At 37.3% G+C, this 14004-nt stretch overlaps 1 protein-coding gene across 1 annotated transcript in view; it reads right to left on the bottom strand.

The window, feature by feature from the left end:
* The window catches only part of Smc2 (structural maintenance of chromosomes 2), a 45619-nt gene extending 32305 nt beyond the window's left edge, over window positions 1-13314 (bottom strand). The window contains exons 1-8 of the mRNA XM_051187804.1: window positions 13090-13314; window positions 12242-12391; window positions 9135-9257; window positions 7543-7581; window positions 6377-6487; window positions 6131-6175; window positions 4821-5054; window positions 4486-4635 (exon numbers count right to left, since the gene is read on the bottom strand). Of these exons, the coding sequence (XP_051043761.1) occupies window positions 4486-4635; window positions 4821-5054; window positions 6131-6175; window positions 6377-6487; window positions 7543-7581; window positions 9135-9257; window positions 12242-12391; window positions 13090-13257 (1020 nt within the window). The 5' untranslated portion in view covers window positions 13258-13314. The remainder of the gene's footprint in view (window positions 1-4485; window positions 4636-4820; window positions 5055-6130; window positions 6176-6376; window positions 6488-7542; window positions 7582-9134; window positions 9258-12241; window positions 12392-13089) is intronic.
* Between the last annotated feature and the right edge of the window lie 690 nt (window positions 13315-14004).

Genomic DNA, 14004 nt, shown 5'->3' with positions numbered 1-14004 from the left:
ACAGCCACTTCAACCTCTTGCTGCTGGAACTTCCCTTTAACTGTGAGCCAAAATAAAACCTTTTCCTTTATTGTTTTCTCGGGATAGTCTATAGAGAATAATAAGAAAAGAAAGTAAAAGACAGTGAACAATGACACTGTTACTTTTGCCAAGAGGAGAGACAGAAAGGAATTCACTTTCAGGGCTTTCTTAGGGAGAAAGTTATAAGGAGGACATCAGATCATGAGATGAATGCAGTGATATGGTGCTTTTTTGTTATGAGTGGGGGTGCCAGTGACCCAGGTTCCCACTGCAGATTATATTATTTACATCGTCATTTTGGCTGCTTATGGAACAGAACACCATCACAATCTGAGAGCATATGTTACCTCACAACTAAGGATTCATGCCATAATAGTGGCATCTACTCACTTCCTGCCACATAATTTTCCCATGGCCCTATAGGTTATTTAACAAAAATGATGATCACACAGACCACATAAACCAGCAATGGTGAAACACACCCATAATCTCAGCATCTGGAAAAGTGAAGACAAGATAAAAAGCCCAGGGTCATACTTAGCTACACAGTTACAAACCACCCTGCTACAATACACCAGGGTAATCCCTCTGGCTAGAAAGACCTTTAGGACTAGAGTATTAAAACAGGCTGAGTGGCAACACTGCTTGGGCAAAATGTCCAATAAATATCCTACATTCTAAATAAGTGTTTGCATTGGAGGAACCTATTCATAAAACTGGTGTTTTGGTCCTCTTAGTACAGTTGCCAATTTTAAACAGGGCTCTTTGAAGCACTGAGCAGTTTTAGGGAATGGGCACTGCTATTAAAACCTTGCTAGTCTTATAAGCCCAATGGAATTAGATGTTTCTTTAACCTCCATGCATGTTGCCTAGAGCCTATGCAAACTGTGGGATGGCCTCTGTCATGCTTTGGAGAGCTGGTAAATAATGGAATCCTATACACTGGGTATGCTAAGGGTATGCAAAGTCTGACTCCTAAGAATGTGAGGCATGGGAGCTGACAGTTGTATACTAGGTGTGCTAGGGACCTATCCAGAGGTATAAATCAGTCTGTTATCATTCACATGGCAGCTGATTTTTCACCACCATCATGGACTTGGTAGCCCATTACAATCCTTCAGTTTCCTCAAAACCTACATTTAAGACAACAGCACTGCTGTAAAATTCCTGATAGTCCAACTGAAAGGAGCAATGTATGGTATGTAAGAAGCTGTGTCTGGCTATGAAAAAAAACAGCCCTGGAAGGAGTCTGTGTCTGCAGAGACTAGTGGATTGATTGGAATTTCAGTACAAAGGAGAGTGGACTTTACTTTATCTTGGCCCAGTTTCAGCCTTCTGAATAGACATGCCTTGCCTCACTCTGTAGCTGAACTAACATCTGTGAGAATAATTAAAAACTATTAGAACATATTAACTTAGCAGAATACTAAATTCTGCCAATCCGAGAGCTTAGAGTGCCTTCAGATAGCATTTTAGGGTTTCAGAACAGCTCCTCCAATCTCATTATGCTTGCCTTCCCAGTGTACCTCCCAATGTATTTTAAATTTGTCTTGATTTATGACTTTCTTTGTTCTGTAAAACTATAAAAAAAAAAAAAAAAAAAAAACCCTCCAGGCAATGGTGGCCCACACCTTTAATCCCAGCATTTGCTAGGCAAAGGCAGGCTGATCTCTGTGAGCTCAAGGTCAGCCAGGTCTACAGAGTTCCATGACAGCCAAAGCTACACAGAGAAACCCTGTCTTAAAAAAATGAAAATAACAACAACAAAAATAATAATAATAAAAACCCTGTGAAACTGCTTCCATGTTGGAAAATGGAATCTGGTGTAACTTAAAACTGTGTTCCCAGGCCACGGTTACTCAAATTACCTCCCGAATAAATTATTTTGTATTCCTTTTAAGATGAGAGCTACTGCAGCACACATCTTTAATCCCAGCACTTTGGAAGTAGAGAAAAGGTGGATCCCTCTGAGTTCAATGTCAGTCTGTTATACAGTCAGCTCTAGGACAGCCAGGGATAATATAAGGAATCCACCCTCCTCTCCCGCCCAACCCAAAGAAATGAGAGCTATGGTTTTTACATCAACAACTGCCAACACCTCTGGTTGAAATACAACCAGAGGAGCTCTGAAACCAGCCCTCCAAGTTGCTTTTTGACCTCTTTTTTAACAGTACTTGGACCAATAGCACCTGGGCCAAGTCATTGCTCCAGGCAAGCATGATCTTTCCTATCTTGCATGTGGCAGTGGTTCTCCTGGGCCTCTTTATGTGTGTTCTGGCTGAGGCTCAATAATGCTGCACTGTATATCTAACAAGGTGTTATACCTAATGGGAGACAAACCTCCTCGAGACTTCAGGCTGGCCTTAGGCAAAGAAAATGTACTAGCTTTGCTAAGGGGATTTATCTGGGCCTCAAGAGAGAACACAGAACAGCTTTCTAGCCTGTCCTGAACTAACTGAAATTTCCTTTCTGGCTTATGGACCCAGTGAATGGCTATAGAATTTGTTGGTAATGTAACATCCTGACTTAGAAGGGACTGGTATTGTAGTCAGCCAACAACTGGCCGTCCTTTGTCTAGTGTAGCACCTCAAATAATCTTGGGATATAAAATCCAGGGCAGGTAGTTCTACCTCCCAAGGAAACTTTTCTAAGCTTGAGGAATCAGCTCATAAATTCTAGATTATTGTTGACCTTCTTTAACCAAAGTAACAAACCTGAGCCTACTTCACAAATTATCTTGTGTCTGTGTACTTCCTGTTTTACTAGACCTTTCAAACAGGCTGATAACTAGACAACCAGTACAGTCACAATGTTTCACAGAGTTCATGGAAGGAGGTAAGCCCAGCTTGGATTTGAAAGCATGAAATTATTGACTATATTTAAAGCTACAGGAATAAAAGAACTCTCATAAGAAGCAACTGTAAGCAGATGTCTATGCACTAGCCTGAGGCATGCTAACATTTATAAATCAAGAATAAAGGATACAGAAAAGAAGACAAAAAATAAGCAACAAACAAAAAGGTAACAATCAACAACTCTGTGTTGAAGCTAACCAACCATGCAAAAATAAGGGGAAATGAGTCAAAAGCCAAGGCAGAGGACTACACATTTAAACCTTAATCTGATAAAAGAAATAAACTAAAAAATGGATTTCTACAGTTGGGTGCCACAAACAGAACTGTTATAACAAACACACTAATAGTGCTTTGATATTTTATTTAAAAATTTCTTACTGCTTATATTTATGATTAGATTTATATATAGCACTACCTGATAGGAGAGTATAAAGAATATTTTGTTTTCATGACTTTAAAAATGGAATCATCCTTGTAACATTCATGTGCTCACTACACACATCACCTATTGAAACTAGATACTCAGCTTCTTATATGAATGGCCTATTCTTTACCAGCCCTTGCAAAGTCTGCCTCCTTTAATGTTATACTCATTTCTATCCAATCTTACCTTCTCCCACCTGTTTCTGAATCATACATTTTTTCCCCCACTTTTTTGTTTCCTTTTTTTAAAGACAGGGTCTCATAGTGAATTCAAAACTGATCTCAAATTTGCATCTCAGGCTCCTCTGTGCTGGGATTAGAAATCTGAGCTACTATATCCTACTATATCCAGCCACTGGATTTTTGCTACCAGTGTGCATTTTATTAATTATTTTATATACTTTATTAATTATCCCAAGTAAAATCAAGCCCTCTTCCAATTTCTCCTATATTGCTGTACAGTTTGTATCTCCATCCTTTTGTTTTCAAGGAAATGTGTCTGTGGATAATTTTTATTCACTGGGCATGATGCTTAACATCTCAGGAACCACTAGGCTAATGCAGGAGAAACAAAACAGGTTTAAGATTAGTCTTCAGTACACAGAGAATTTCAGAATAGCCTGAAGTATAGAATCTTTAAAAACAAATAAATAAAATGTAGAAGGAGATGGAGGTTACCAGGAATGCAGCTCAGTCGGTAGGGTTCTGCCTTAGTACAAAAAAGACCCACATAGTGAGCCTAACAGTGTATTCCTGTAATCCTATCATTACAGCTACAGTTAGGAGACCAGAAGTTCAAGATTATCAGCTACATAGGGTGTCTGAGTAGTTTTTGCTAGAAAGTTAGGTCCTTGCCTCAAAAAAGAGGAAAACAATTTAGATTCACTAGCATAGTTTTCTGTTGTCAATCTATACCATGTGACACACTATAATCAGGTTCTTTCTCACTTGGCCTTCAGAACATTTTCTGGCACAACTTACACCTTCTCTTCTTTCCCACTTTTTGTTTTTTGTCTGTTTTTACCACATCAGTTATCACTGTACAAGCTTTATATTTTGCTTATCATTTCCCCAACTGGACCCAAAAAACAGATTTTTTTTTAATCATTTCCCCCCACTTTTGTAGTAGACACTAAATATGAAATGAACATCCAAATGAATATTACTGGAAATTTTATTTGCTTACCTCAACCATGTTTTTTTCTAGCTCTTTGCGTTTGCTTTCTTCACTGGCCAGGTTTTTCTTCTTGAGGTCAAATGCACTTTGAGACTTAGTATTAACTCGCTGAGCTTCTGCAAAAGCATCCTCTAAAGATCGGAGTACGCCTCCAGTTTCCTACAATCAAATGTACACCACTTAATTTCCTGTTAGTTTTCTTCTGTGATTTCTATGATAGGTCAACCCTTTCCAAGCTACAGCACTGTTTTTAGATTAGCAAAGCAATGTGGAAAACCCTGCCCAGTGAATCCTAGTGATGGTAGTATTTTTCCAGAGTGATTATCTAATTTATTTGTTCTGACCTTATCTTTTCTTTTCTCCAACTCTTGTATCTCACAATTGAGAGCCTTTATTTTTTTTTCATTCTCTGACAGCACTTCTTGAAGCTTTAATATTTTATCTTGCATTTCCTTCAGCTCCTCTGCTGAGCGCTCTTTGGTATCTTCAGCCAGCAAAAACTGATATGCTATATATAAACGACTCAGGTGCTCTATCTCTCGCATTACTTTTTGGTACTCCAAGTATGAAGATCTTTCCTGGAAGCAAAAACATAGTAAATAATAACTCAAATTTCATACTTTTAAAACAAAGTTAGGGAGAACCTTACTACAGCAAACTTGAATCAAAATTCAATTTCTCTTTATAGGATCTGATAGTTTGTATTTAATGACATCACTTTATAATTTTTAGAAACTTTAACCTCAGAACTAACTTTGCCTCCTAAGACAGAATCCTATATGGCCATTTTTGTTTTTTGTAAATTATGATCAAGCAGTTGAGATTAACAAGGAAATGTCTCTAAGATTTATAAAACTGGTCATAGAAGTGTATAAAAATGCACACACGCGCACACACACGCACACACACACGCGCGCGCGCACACACACACACACACACACACACACACACACACACACTCACGCACGCACTCAGTGGGATACACTGAAATGTATTTGGCAGTCGTGCCACTAGATTCCTATGGACTTTCAAGTACTACTACAACTTGCTTGCACATTAGTGAAACTGATTCACACAAGGACCCACTGAAGCAACATAGCAACTGAAGTCCACAAGCTGCAGACAAAGAACAATTCATACAGTACTTCACTGCCTCTCCCTGCTGCCAGATTTACAAAGAATTAGGTTTAATTTCTAATCTATTGTTTGTTACTAATGAAAAGGGGTGTGCCTTAGGACCATGGCTTTTCAGCTTTTCCCTGTAGAGGTAAGCCACACTAAATGTCACTAAGCACTTAGTAAGTCTTAAGTAAGGTCATCTTTTAAAGAAAAAAAAAAAAAAAAAGAAAGAAAATGTGCTTTATAAACACTTTTTTTTCACTTAAACATCACCAAGTTTTAGGATCTCTAGGACTGCAAATGTGGTATCTAAGACAATGAAAATTATTTTCTAACATCCTTTAGACTTAATACATAGGAGATACATATCCACTGCAAGCAGAAGGCTGGATTGTGAAATACTAATTTGATGTATTGTATCCCATAGAAAAAAATCCCAAGAAATGGTAGACACTTCATCGGTATTTGTATAACTTGGAATCTGTCACCAAATGTGAGAACCAACCTAACTATATATCAAATATATAGCACATACCTCTTTTAATTTTTGAATAGTTGGAGTAATCTCTTCTTCCAATATCTGGAAAACAAAAGGCAGGCAGTATTTTCAGTAGGTCAAGTACCAATACAAAACATATCTAAGAGATATGATTTTTTTAAGACATGGTACATGAGAGACTATAGAAAACAAAACTTAAAAAAGCCAACACTTTCCCGATTTATAGCATAAACTCCAAATGCAAGATTCTTCCCCAAAACTGTTAAGCGTCTATTTAATTACCGTTTTTATTTCTTTTAGCTTAGCCTCCTTCTTTTCTATAGTTTTCTGGGCAGCTATTTTTTTGTACTCATACATTCTGGTCCCAGCAGCTTCTTCAATCATGGATAATATCTGGAATGAAAATTGTATTAAGAATTCAAAGCACTGTTTCTCACTGGAATTCACCATTAACTATGCCATTACATTGATCTCAACCGAATTTTATTAAGTAATACATACCAGCCTACAAAAGTTCCAGATTAAAACATACATGTAACCATAACAGTTAACTGAAGAAATATTTATGGCTTCACTCTTATTCCCAAATCAAGTGTTCTGCTACACTAATTTCCCAATGTTTATCTCTTCTGAAATTCAAACTACTAATTCTTCCTATTTTCCTGATACAAGTCTAAAGAAGGGAATACAAAAAAGAAAGTAGCCCTTCTTCTATTTTTTTTTTTTTTTTTTTGTTTACTCTTAAAACCATTTTAAGCTGGACTTCAACTATTTTAATTCCAAGGCATGACACTACGGCAAATGACAGGCTATGAGAAGTAACTTTAAACTTCTGTTTCTCCATTCAGAGTGAGAACAGTGTCTTATGGCACCAACAGTGCAATGAAAATACATGCCAACACTTTTTACAAAGTTCCTAATTGTCTTCAATCCCCATCTCTAGAAGATCATTTCCTTCCTAGAATTCATTGTGATTTGTGTATGTTAGGCAGGTTTTAAATTAGTGATTCTCACTAAGACAGTACCTTAGGGAAAGTAAACTTGACTTTAAATAGAGTATAATGTCAATTGCAGTCTCTTTAGCTCTTTTCAATAGTAAGTGTAAAAAATTCATTTCATCACACCAACTACTTTTAAGGCAGTTACAAGTCCTTTGTCCCACCTAATGTATTCTACAAAAAAAAAAAAAAGCTAATTTCACATACACTTTCTTCTATCAGGTTTTTCTTTGATAATTTATCCCAACATAGAACTCTAGTTAGCTATACTGCTTCACACAGGACCTTTTAACTATGACACAGTGCTAAATATTAAGCTATGTTACTAATCATTCTCAGACAAGGCTTCCAAAAGTTCTTATGTAAGAAACAACTTTTAAAAAAAGACTGCATAGAAAATTAAGAGTATATATAATCACCATTTTTGTTATAAATAAATAGTATTCTTACCTCAGGTGGTTTCATATTTAATACTTTTGTAATTCTGCCCTGAAAAGAAAACAGCAAATTTAGTTTAACTGCAATGAGCTGTAAAAAAAAAAAAAGTCACCTATGTAGGTCATTTAATATTTAAGTGGAAGGCTGCTGTAATTCACTCATCTGAGTGACACAAATTAATTTACTAAATGATAGAAAGGACATTGATACAAATTATACAAGGTTAATTCAGGACATTTCTGAGAGGGCTGTAATAAAAATATAGAAGTATAAGATTCTATACTAGACATGTGGGCTTATTAAGCATATCCTGATTATTTTTTTTAGCCCTGCAATATATCTTCAGAAAGCAGATTACCTGATTCCAGGCCTAAAGTGGAACTGTATTTTTTCCACTGGTGGGAAATCACCAGCTATATTCACTTCCAAAACCAAAACCTACCTACCCAATTTAGAAGCCAGATTGTAGCAAAAACATTTTAATTTTAGTTAGTTTGGATATGTTACACATAATTTATGCATCAGGGATGTAATCACCAATGCAGTGATGCTGGGAAGTGAGATGCAGTAATGAGTGGCTAGTGAAGAGATTAATGATATTTATAATGGGCTGTTGTTTACTGAGCACATAAGTGAGTTCAGCCATGCTTGCTCCCTTAGTCTCTTGCCCTTGATATGCCTGTGCCATATTCTTTGTCTTGCAACGACAGCCATGAATCAATAAAAAAAAAAAAAAAAATTCTATTGTTTAGAAATCATCCAGTCTATGCTATTCCCTTACAGCAACACAAAATGAACAAACATATGGTCCCACCAGGATCCTCACTTTTGACACTGGCTTTGACTCCCTTAATGGACAGGTAAATGAATCAAATAAAATAATGCTAGTATATTAGTTTACTTTTCATTTGTCTAAGTCTCTGAATGACATCATTCAGTTTATCTCCGAAAGATTAAAATGCTTTAATACTAATCATTTATAAGATAACGATTCTATGGCATTGATATTAAGTATCCCCTCAGGCATCATCCTCAATAAAACATTCAGAGGCGGGGCTTTAGGGGCATGGTTGAATCTTGAAAACATTGACATAATCAATGGTCTAATCCACTGATGCAGTTATGGCTGTACTGGGAAAAGGTAAGAAACAATAGTAAGTGGAGGTCTCACTTGAGAAACTGGGTTTCTAAGGGACAACGCTCCTCCATCCTTGGACCCCATGAGGTAAGCGGCTTGCCTCTGCCATGCAGTCCCATGTAATATTTCAGCCTCATCTTGGGCACAGAGCAGTGGAGCTGGTCAACAATGGGCAAGAAACCTTAAAAAACCTGGATGAAAAATCTTCCTGACATTTTTCTTTTTTGGGGGGGTAGGGGTGGCCATTCTGTCAGCTATAAAAACCTGACACATGACTTTTTAACTTACCTCATATTGGCTTCACTTACAAAGTTAACTGCAACAAAGCACCATATATAACAGCAAAAATTCAGAAAATGCAAATAGACACAAAAAAGCAGATATAAAAACAATCCCATGTGCCTTTTATACAACAAATGAAAAATAAAACTACTATGAAAGATACAAAATGATCCCACCAAGATACCTGCATGATGAGGAAGTGAGGGTTGTTAACGTTCAGGCCCACAGAACAAAAGAGATCCTGAACTCTGGTATTATTGGCATTCACTCCATTGATTAAATATTTATTTCTGCCACCAATAACCACCTAAAAAGGAAGCATTTAACAACCTTTAAAGATAAAAGAAAATTGTGTACCAAAATAGTAAAATGACAAAAGCTATCACCTAGCAATATTCTGTATTAACAGGGGAAGATGTGTGGCCCAGTCCAAAGGAATCCTGACTTGGGTTAGGACAATCTGGTACTTTCAATAACTAATTGATGTAACTTTGCACACCCCTCCTAACATACACTGGACTACATATGTCAGGTCATATCTATTATTTTTCCAATATGTATAACATTGATCATGTTCTGAAATTGACCACATTTAGAGATTAATATCTGTCTTCCACTTTCTAATGGGAACAGAAGATCAAAAAAGCTGAAGACATGGATTTTGGTATGAATTCTTGACAGAACTCCAAAAGGCATTTATTAAAATGGCATTTGAAAACTTCAAAGAAAGAGAGCAATGGTACTTCAGCTTCGGTCATCATAGCATTCTAGATCCTGTCCAGATTTTACTGTAATTCCAAAATTGCCATTCAGGGTATGACTGCCACATTTACCAAAGTTTGAAAGACTTAAGAGACTTGCTTTTCATAATATACACCAAACTGTATTCAAGAATCTCCAATACATATCAGTAATTAATCAATAATGAATAAATACTGAGAAGCTACTTTACTTTCTTTACAGGATTAGTAGGTTGGGAGGTGTGTCCATAAATAAAACAAGGATTTTATCCAAAAAAGAAATTGGTAAGAATACAGTCTCATGACCCAAATAAAGATAGAAAAATTATGTATATTAAATGGGCATGTAGAGACAATTCCTAAAAAGTAGCTATTTATGGTTACTAAAAACCTACCAAGAACTTATTTTTGTCCTGCCCTTGCCAAAAAAATTAGAAGTTTGATAAAAAAATTAAAAAATCCTGTTTTAACAACAATGCTAAAATAGAGAGAATAAACAGAATTTTAAAACAAAACTGAGAAGTTGAAAGCACTGACTATAAGAAAAAAATATTAAGGATGAATGAAAGGTTGCTAATGATTTTAAAAGAAATGGCAGTAATGAAGCTAAGTAATAACACATATAACAAATTCAGACCAGCTTTAAGTCATGTTGTAGATACTGAAAACATGAGAAAACCAGTGGAGTATCTACAGTGAAGAAATGCTAATTCTGTTCAAACCCATTTTTACTAACCCTTTTTGTCACACTAAATCTGAGGCCACAGAGATTAAAAAAAAAAAAAAAAAAAAACAATTATATGATGAGGGTGAGGAAAGAGAGGCTGCTACATACTTGGTGCGATTAAGCTAATGAAGGACCTGGAAGAAGTTCAGTGAAAGCCCTGGTAAGGTTCCACTTAGAAAATATTTAGACCTGCAGACAACTTAAATATGGAAATATACAAAAAAGAGACTGACTTTATATTCGAATTCTCAACAGAAGCAAGATTAATGCATAAAAACTAAGTTAACAGACGTCTGCTGGATTTAAGATTACTTTTTAATAATCTCTTTACAAAAGGAGATTAGAAAGAAAGCAAGTTCTGTAGTAATGGGAGTGCTCACAGGGAAGAAAGATTCAAGCATGGCACAGCTCAAGTTCTAATCAGAGCTGAGTGCTTACATAAGTTGAAGAATCTCAAGATCTTTTTCACTTCTCTTACAGATGACACATCTTAGAGAGGCACTATCAAATCCACAGTTCATTACTGACAGAAGCATCATTCTGTAATTCAGGACTCTCTAAAAAAGGTATCCTGAAGGATTCTAGTCAGTATTCCTAAAATTTGCTCATCAACACTGTCCCAGGCAGCTTTTACCTAGCTATCCTGCCAAGCAACACGTTAAACTTCAAACATTTCCAAGGCGTTACACAATTTCCTCCCAGTACAAACATTCTATGTTGGTGAGAAGTTCCTTGGAACACAGGATGGTCTTTCTAAATGGAACATTTCCATCCTGCAGGGAGCTCCTTAAAACTCAGAACACAATGCCGGGTGTTGGTGGCACATGCCTTTAATCCCAGCACTCAGGAGGCAGAAGCAGACAGATCTGTGGTTTACAAAAACTAGTTCCAGGACAGCCTCCAAAGCCACAGAGAAACCCTTTCTCAAAAAAAAGACACAAACAACTTCAAACCTTCAGGAAATCCCTGGAACTGACCAGATTCACTGCACACCCCATCTTTACTTAAGTACTGCTGAGAGACATCTTGCTTAAGACAAGACACCTGAGGAAGTGCTAATGTTAAGCAGCAACTGTCTGAAAGATGCTCTGATCAGCTGAGCTGCCTTAAGAGAAATTCTAATGCAGTGGTTCTCAACCTTCCTACTGCTGTGACCCTTTAATACAGTTCCTCATGGTGTAACCCCCGACCATACAATTACTTCCATTGCTACTTCATAACTGTAAATTATGAATTTTTAGGTGACCCACGTGAAAGTGTCCTTTGACTCTTGGGTTGAGAACTACTGCTCTAATCTATCATGGTGCTGCTGCAGTGTTATGTAACAGTTCCCTCCAAGGCTGAGTGAAATGTTCCATCCTGCAGGGAGGCTCTTCAAACAGGAACATGATAGCTTCAGGAGCTCCTTGAAACTCACCAGATTCACTAGGCCCCTCCTTGTGAGAGTCAGCAATAAAAGCTGAGTCCCCCTGAGAGGGAAGGAAACTGTGCTGCAGAGAAGACTCTGAGAGGAGAAAAGTAGTTGCAAAGGTGACTGAGAGACAAGCTGCCTGGAAGAGATTTCGACCAATGAGGTACCCGGAAAAGACATTCTCTATAGCCTGAGCTGCCTGCAGGCTGTGCAGTGTGCACCAGGCTCCTAGCTTTGTCTGCCACCCATGGTGGATGATACAGCTGTCTCTGAGTCATTTTGAGTCCTATTAAGTAGTAATTCCTTACCCAAAAAAACCTGTGAGTAACCCTCACTGGTCCACCAAGTTGAACTTTGGTTGTATAAATATTGTCACACAATATAAAGTATCCAAATATTTGACAGCTACTCACCTGTCTTGTTATTGTGATTTCATCGTGAGCTTCAAATCCTAAAGGACTTTGCTTTTTGTCAGAATTATCAAAAGTGATTGAAACGGAGGCTTTGGTAATTCCAGCCTGCCCATTCTTATAGACTAGATCTTGTAAATTAGAAGCCCGCACCTATAATTAAAGGAAAGTTCATCGACCACACATCTTATTGTACAAAAGCAGCATTAAAAATATATGCCTTGCTTTGGAAAACCCACCAGTTTAGTATTAAGTAAGAAACAGGCAGTCACATCCATCAGGATGAAAAACAAAGATTATAGACAATAACCTATATGTACCTTTTTCAACAGAACTTTCATTCTATTCTAAATTTTTTGTTTATTGTTGTTTTTTGAGACTGGGTTTCTTTGTGAAACAGCCCTAGCTGTCCTAGAACTTGATCTGTAAACTAGGCTGGCCCTGAACTCATAGAGATGGAATTGCCTCTGTCTCCTGAGTTCTGGGATCAAAGGTGTGCACTACCACAACTGACTCTCTTCTGAATTTTAATGACTTAGCAAAACTCAAGGAAGTAGTGTCTATGAACTTTACTAGCCACCCTATCTCAGAACACCTAAAAGGGCACCATAAGGCAGAAGAGCAGGTATGGACTCTGAGCCTACACTGAAAGTAACCATGCTGGTGCAGGCATTACTTCCAACAGCTTACGAGTCAAGACCTCAGAGTTTCTATCTTTTCCTCTACAGAATGGAATAATAATGGTATTGGCTTAAATGGTTGCACTGTAATAAAGGGAATTCAATAATCTCCAAAGATTAAGAAAGATGCACTAGCCAAACTTTACACAAGTCAGATATTTTACACTTTACCTGAGACAAGTTGGAGATGCCTAGGAGAAAGCAGATGGAGTCCAATATATTGGATTTTCCACTACCGTTTAAACCAGTGATAGCATTGAAGAGGGGATCAAAACCATTGACTTCAGTCCTTTGTGCATAGGACTTGAATCCTTCGAGAATGATTGATTTAACATACATTTTTTTTCTAGACTGTCTTGGGCTAGTAAGCCTTTGTTGGGCAACAAGCTACAAGTCAGGTCTCTATAAAACAGAAATAATATCACATAAGTAGATGTTAAAAAAATCACAGTAAATATGACAGAATACATCAGAATGTAGAACACTGAAAAAATACACTTGCCAAACTACTTTTATTTTTAAAAACAGCTTCCTGGATTTAAAAATATCCAACAGTTGGCTACTGCCTGGAAATTAAAACCATTCAACCTGGAAGTCACCAACTTTTATCACAACTGCCCACTTTCCTAGACTTAACTTTGCACTCTAATAATAATGCAATTAATAAAGGCAACTATTTCATATTTCATTCTCTTTGCCACAAATGCGCTTTTCTGGTACTAGAATGGGCACCCCTTTACTGCAGACGTCTTTGCACAAAGGTCACCTTAGATGAGTCTTCCTGGCTCTCCCTCAATAAAAGCACAAACGCCCATCCTCTCCTTTCTTTTTTCCTCCAAGGCAGTAAAAGATGACACTAAGCAGTAATGATCTGTCTATCCACGTCATCCTAAGTTCCGCTACGCTCTTTGCCATGAATTTCTGAACGCAAGACTCTCAGGACCAGGATAGTTAGCGGACCTTAAGAACGAAGTGAATCCATTCTACGGCTTTTTATTGTTTAATTCAGATTCCAGCGTCCTCTCGCTTCCCTCACGTATTTCTTGATCCCCCTTACGGATGAACAACAGTCCACATCTCTAATTG

This window comes from Phodopus roborovskii, unplaced genomic scaffold, assembly GCF_943737965.1.
Source record: "Phodopus roborovskii unplaced genomic scaffold, PHOROB, whole genome shotgun sequence".
In the NCBI taxonomy this organism is placed as follows: domain Eukaryota; kingdom Metazoa; phylum Chordata; class Mammalia; order Rodentia; family Cricetidae; genus Phodopus; species Phodopus roborovskii.
Note: the sequence above shows the minus strand (reverse complement) of the source record. Positions and strands in the feature narration are given on the sequence as shown.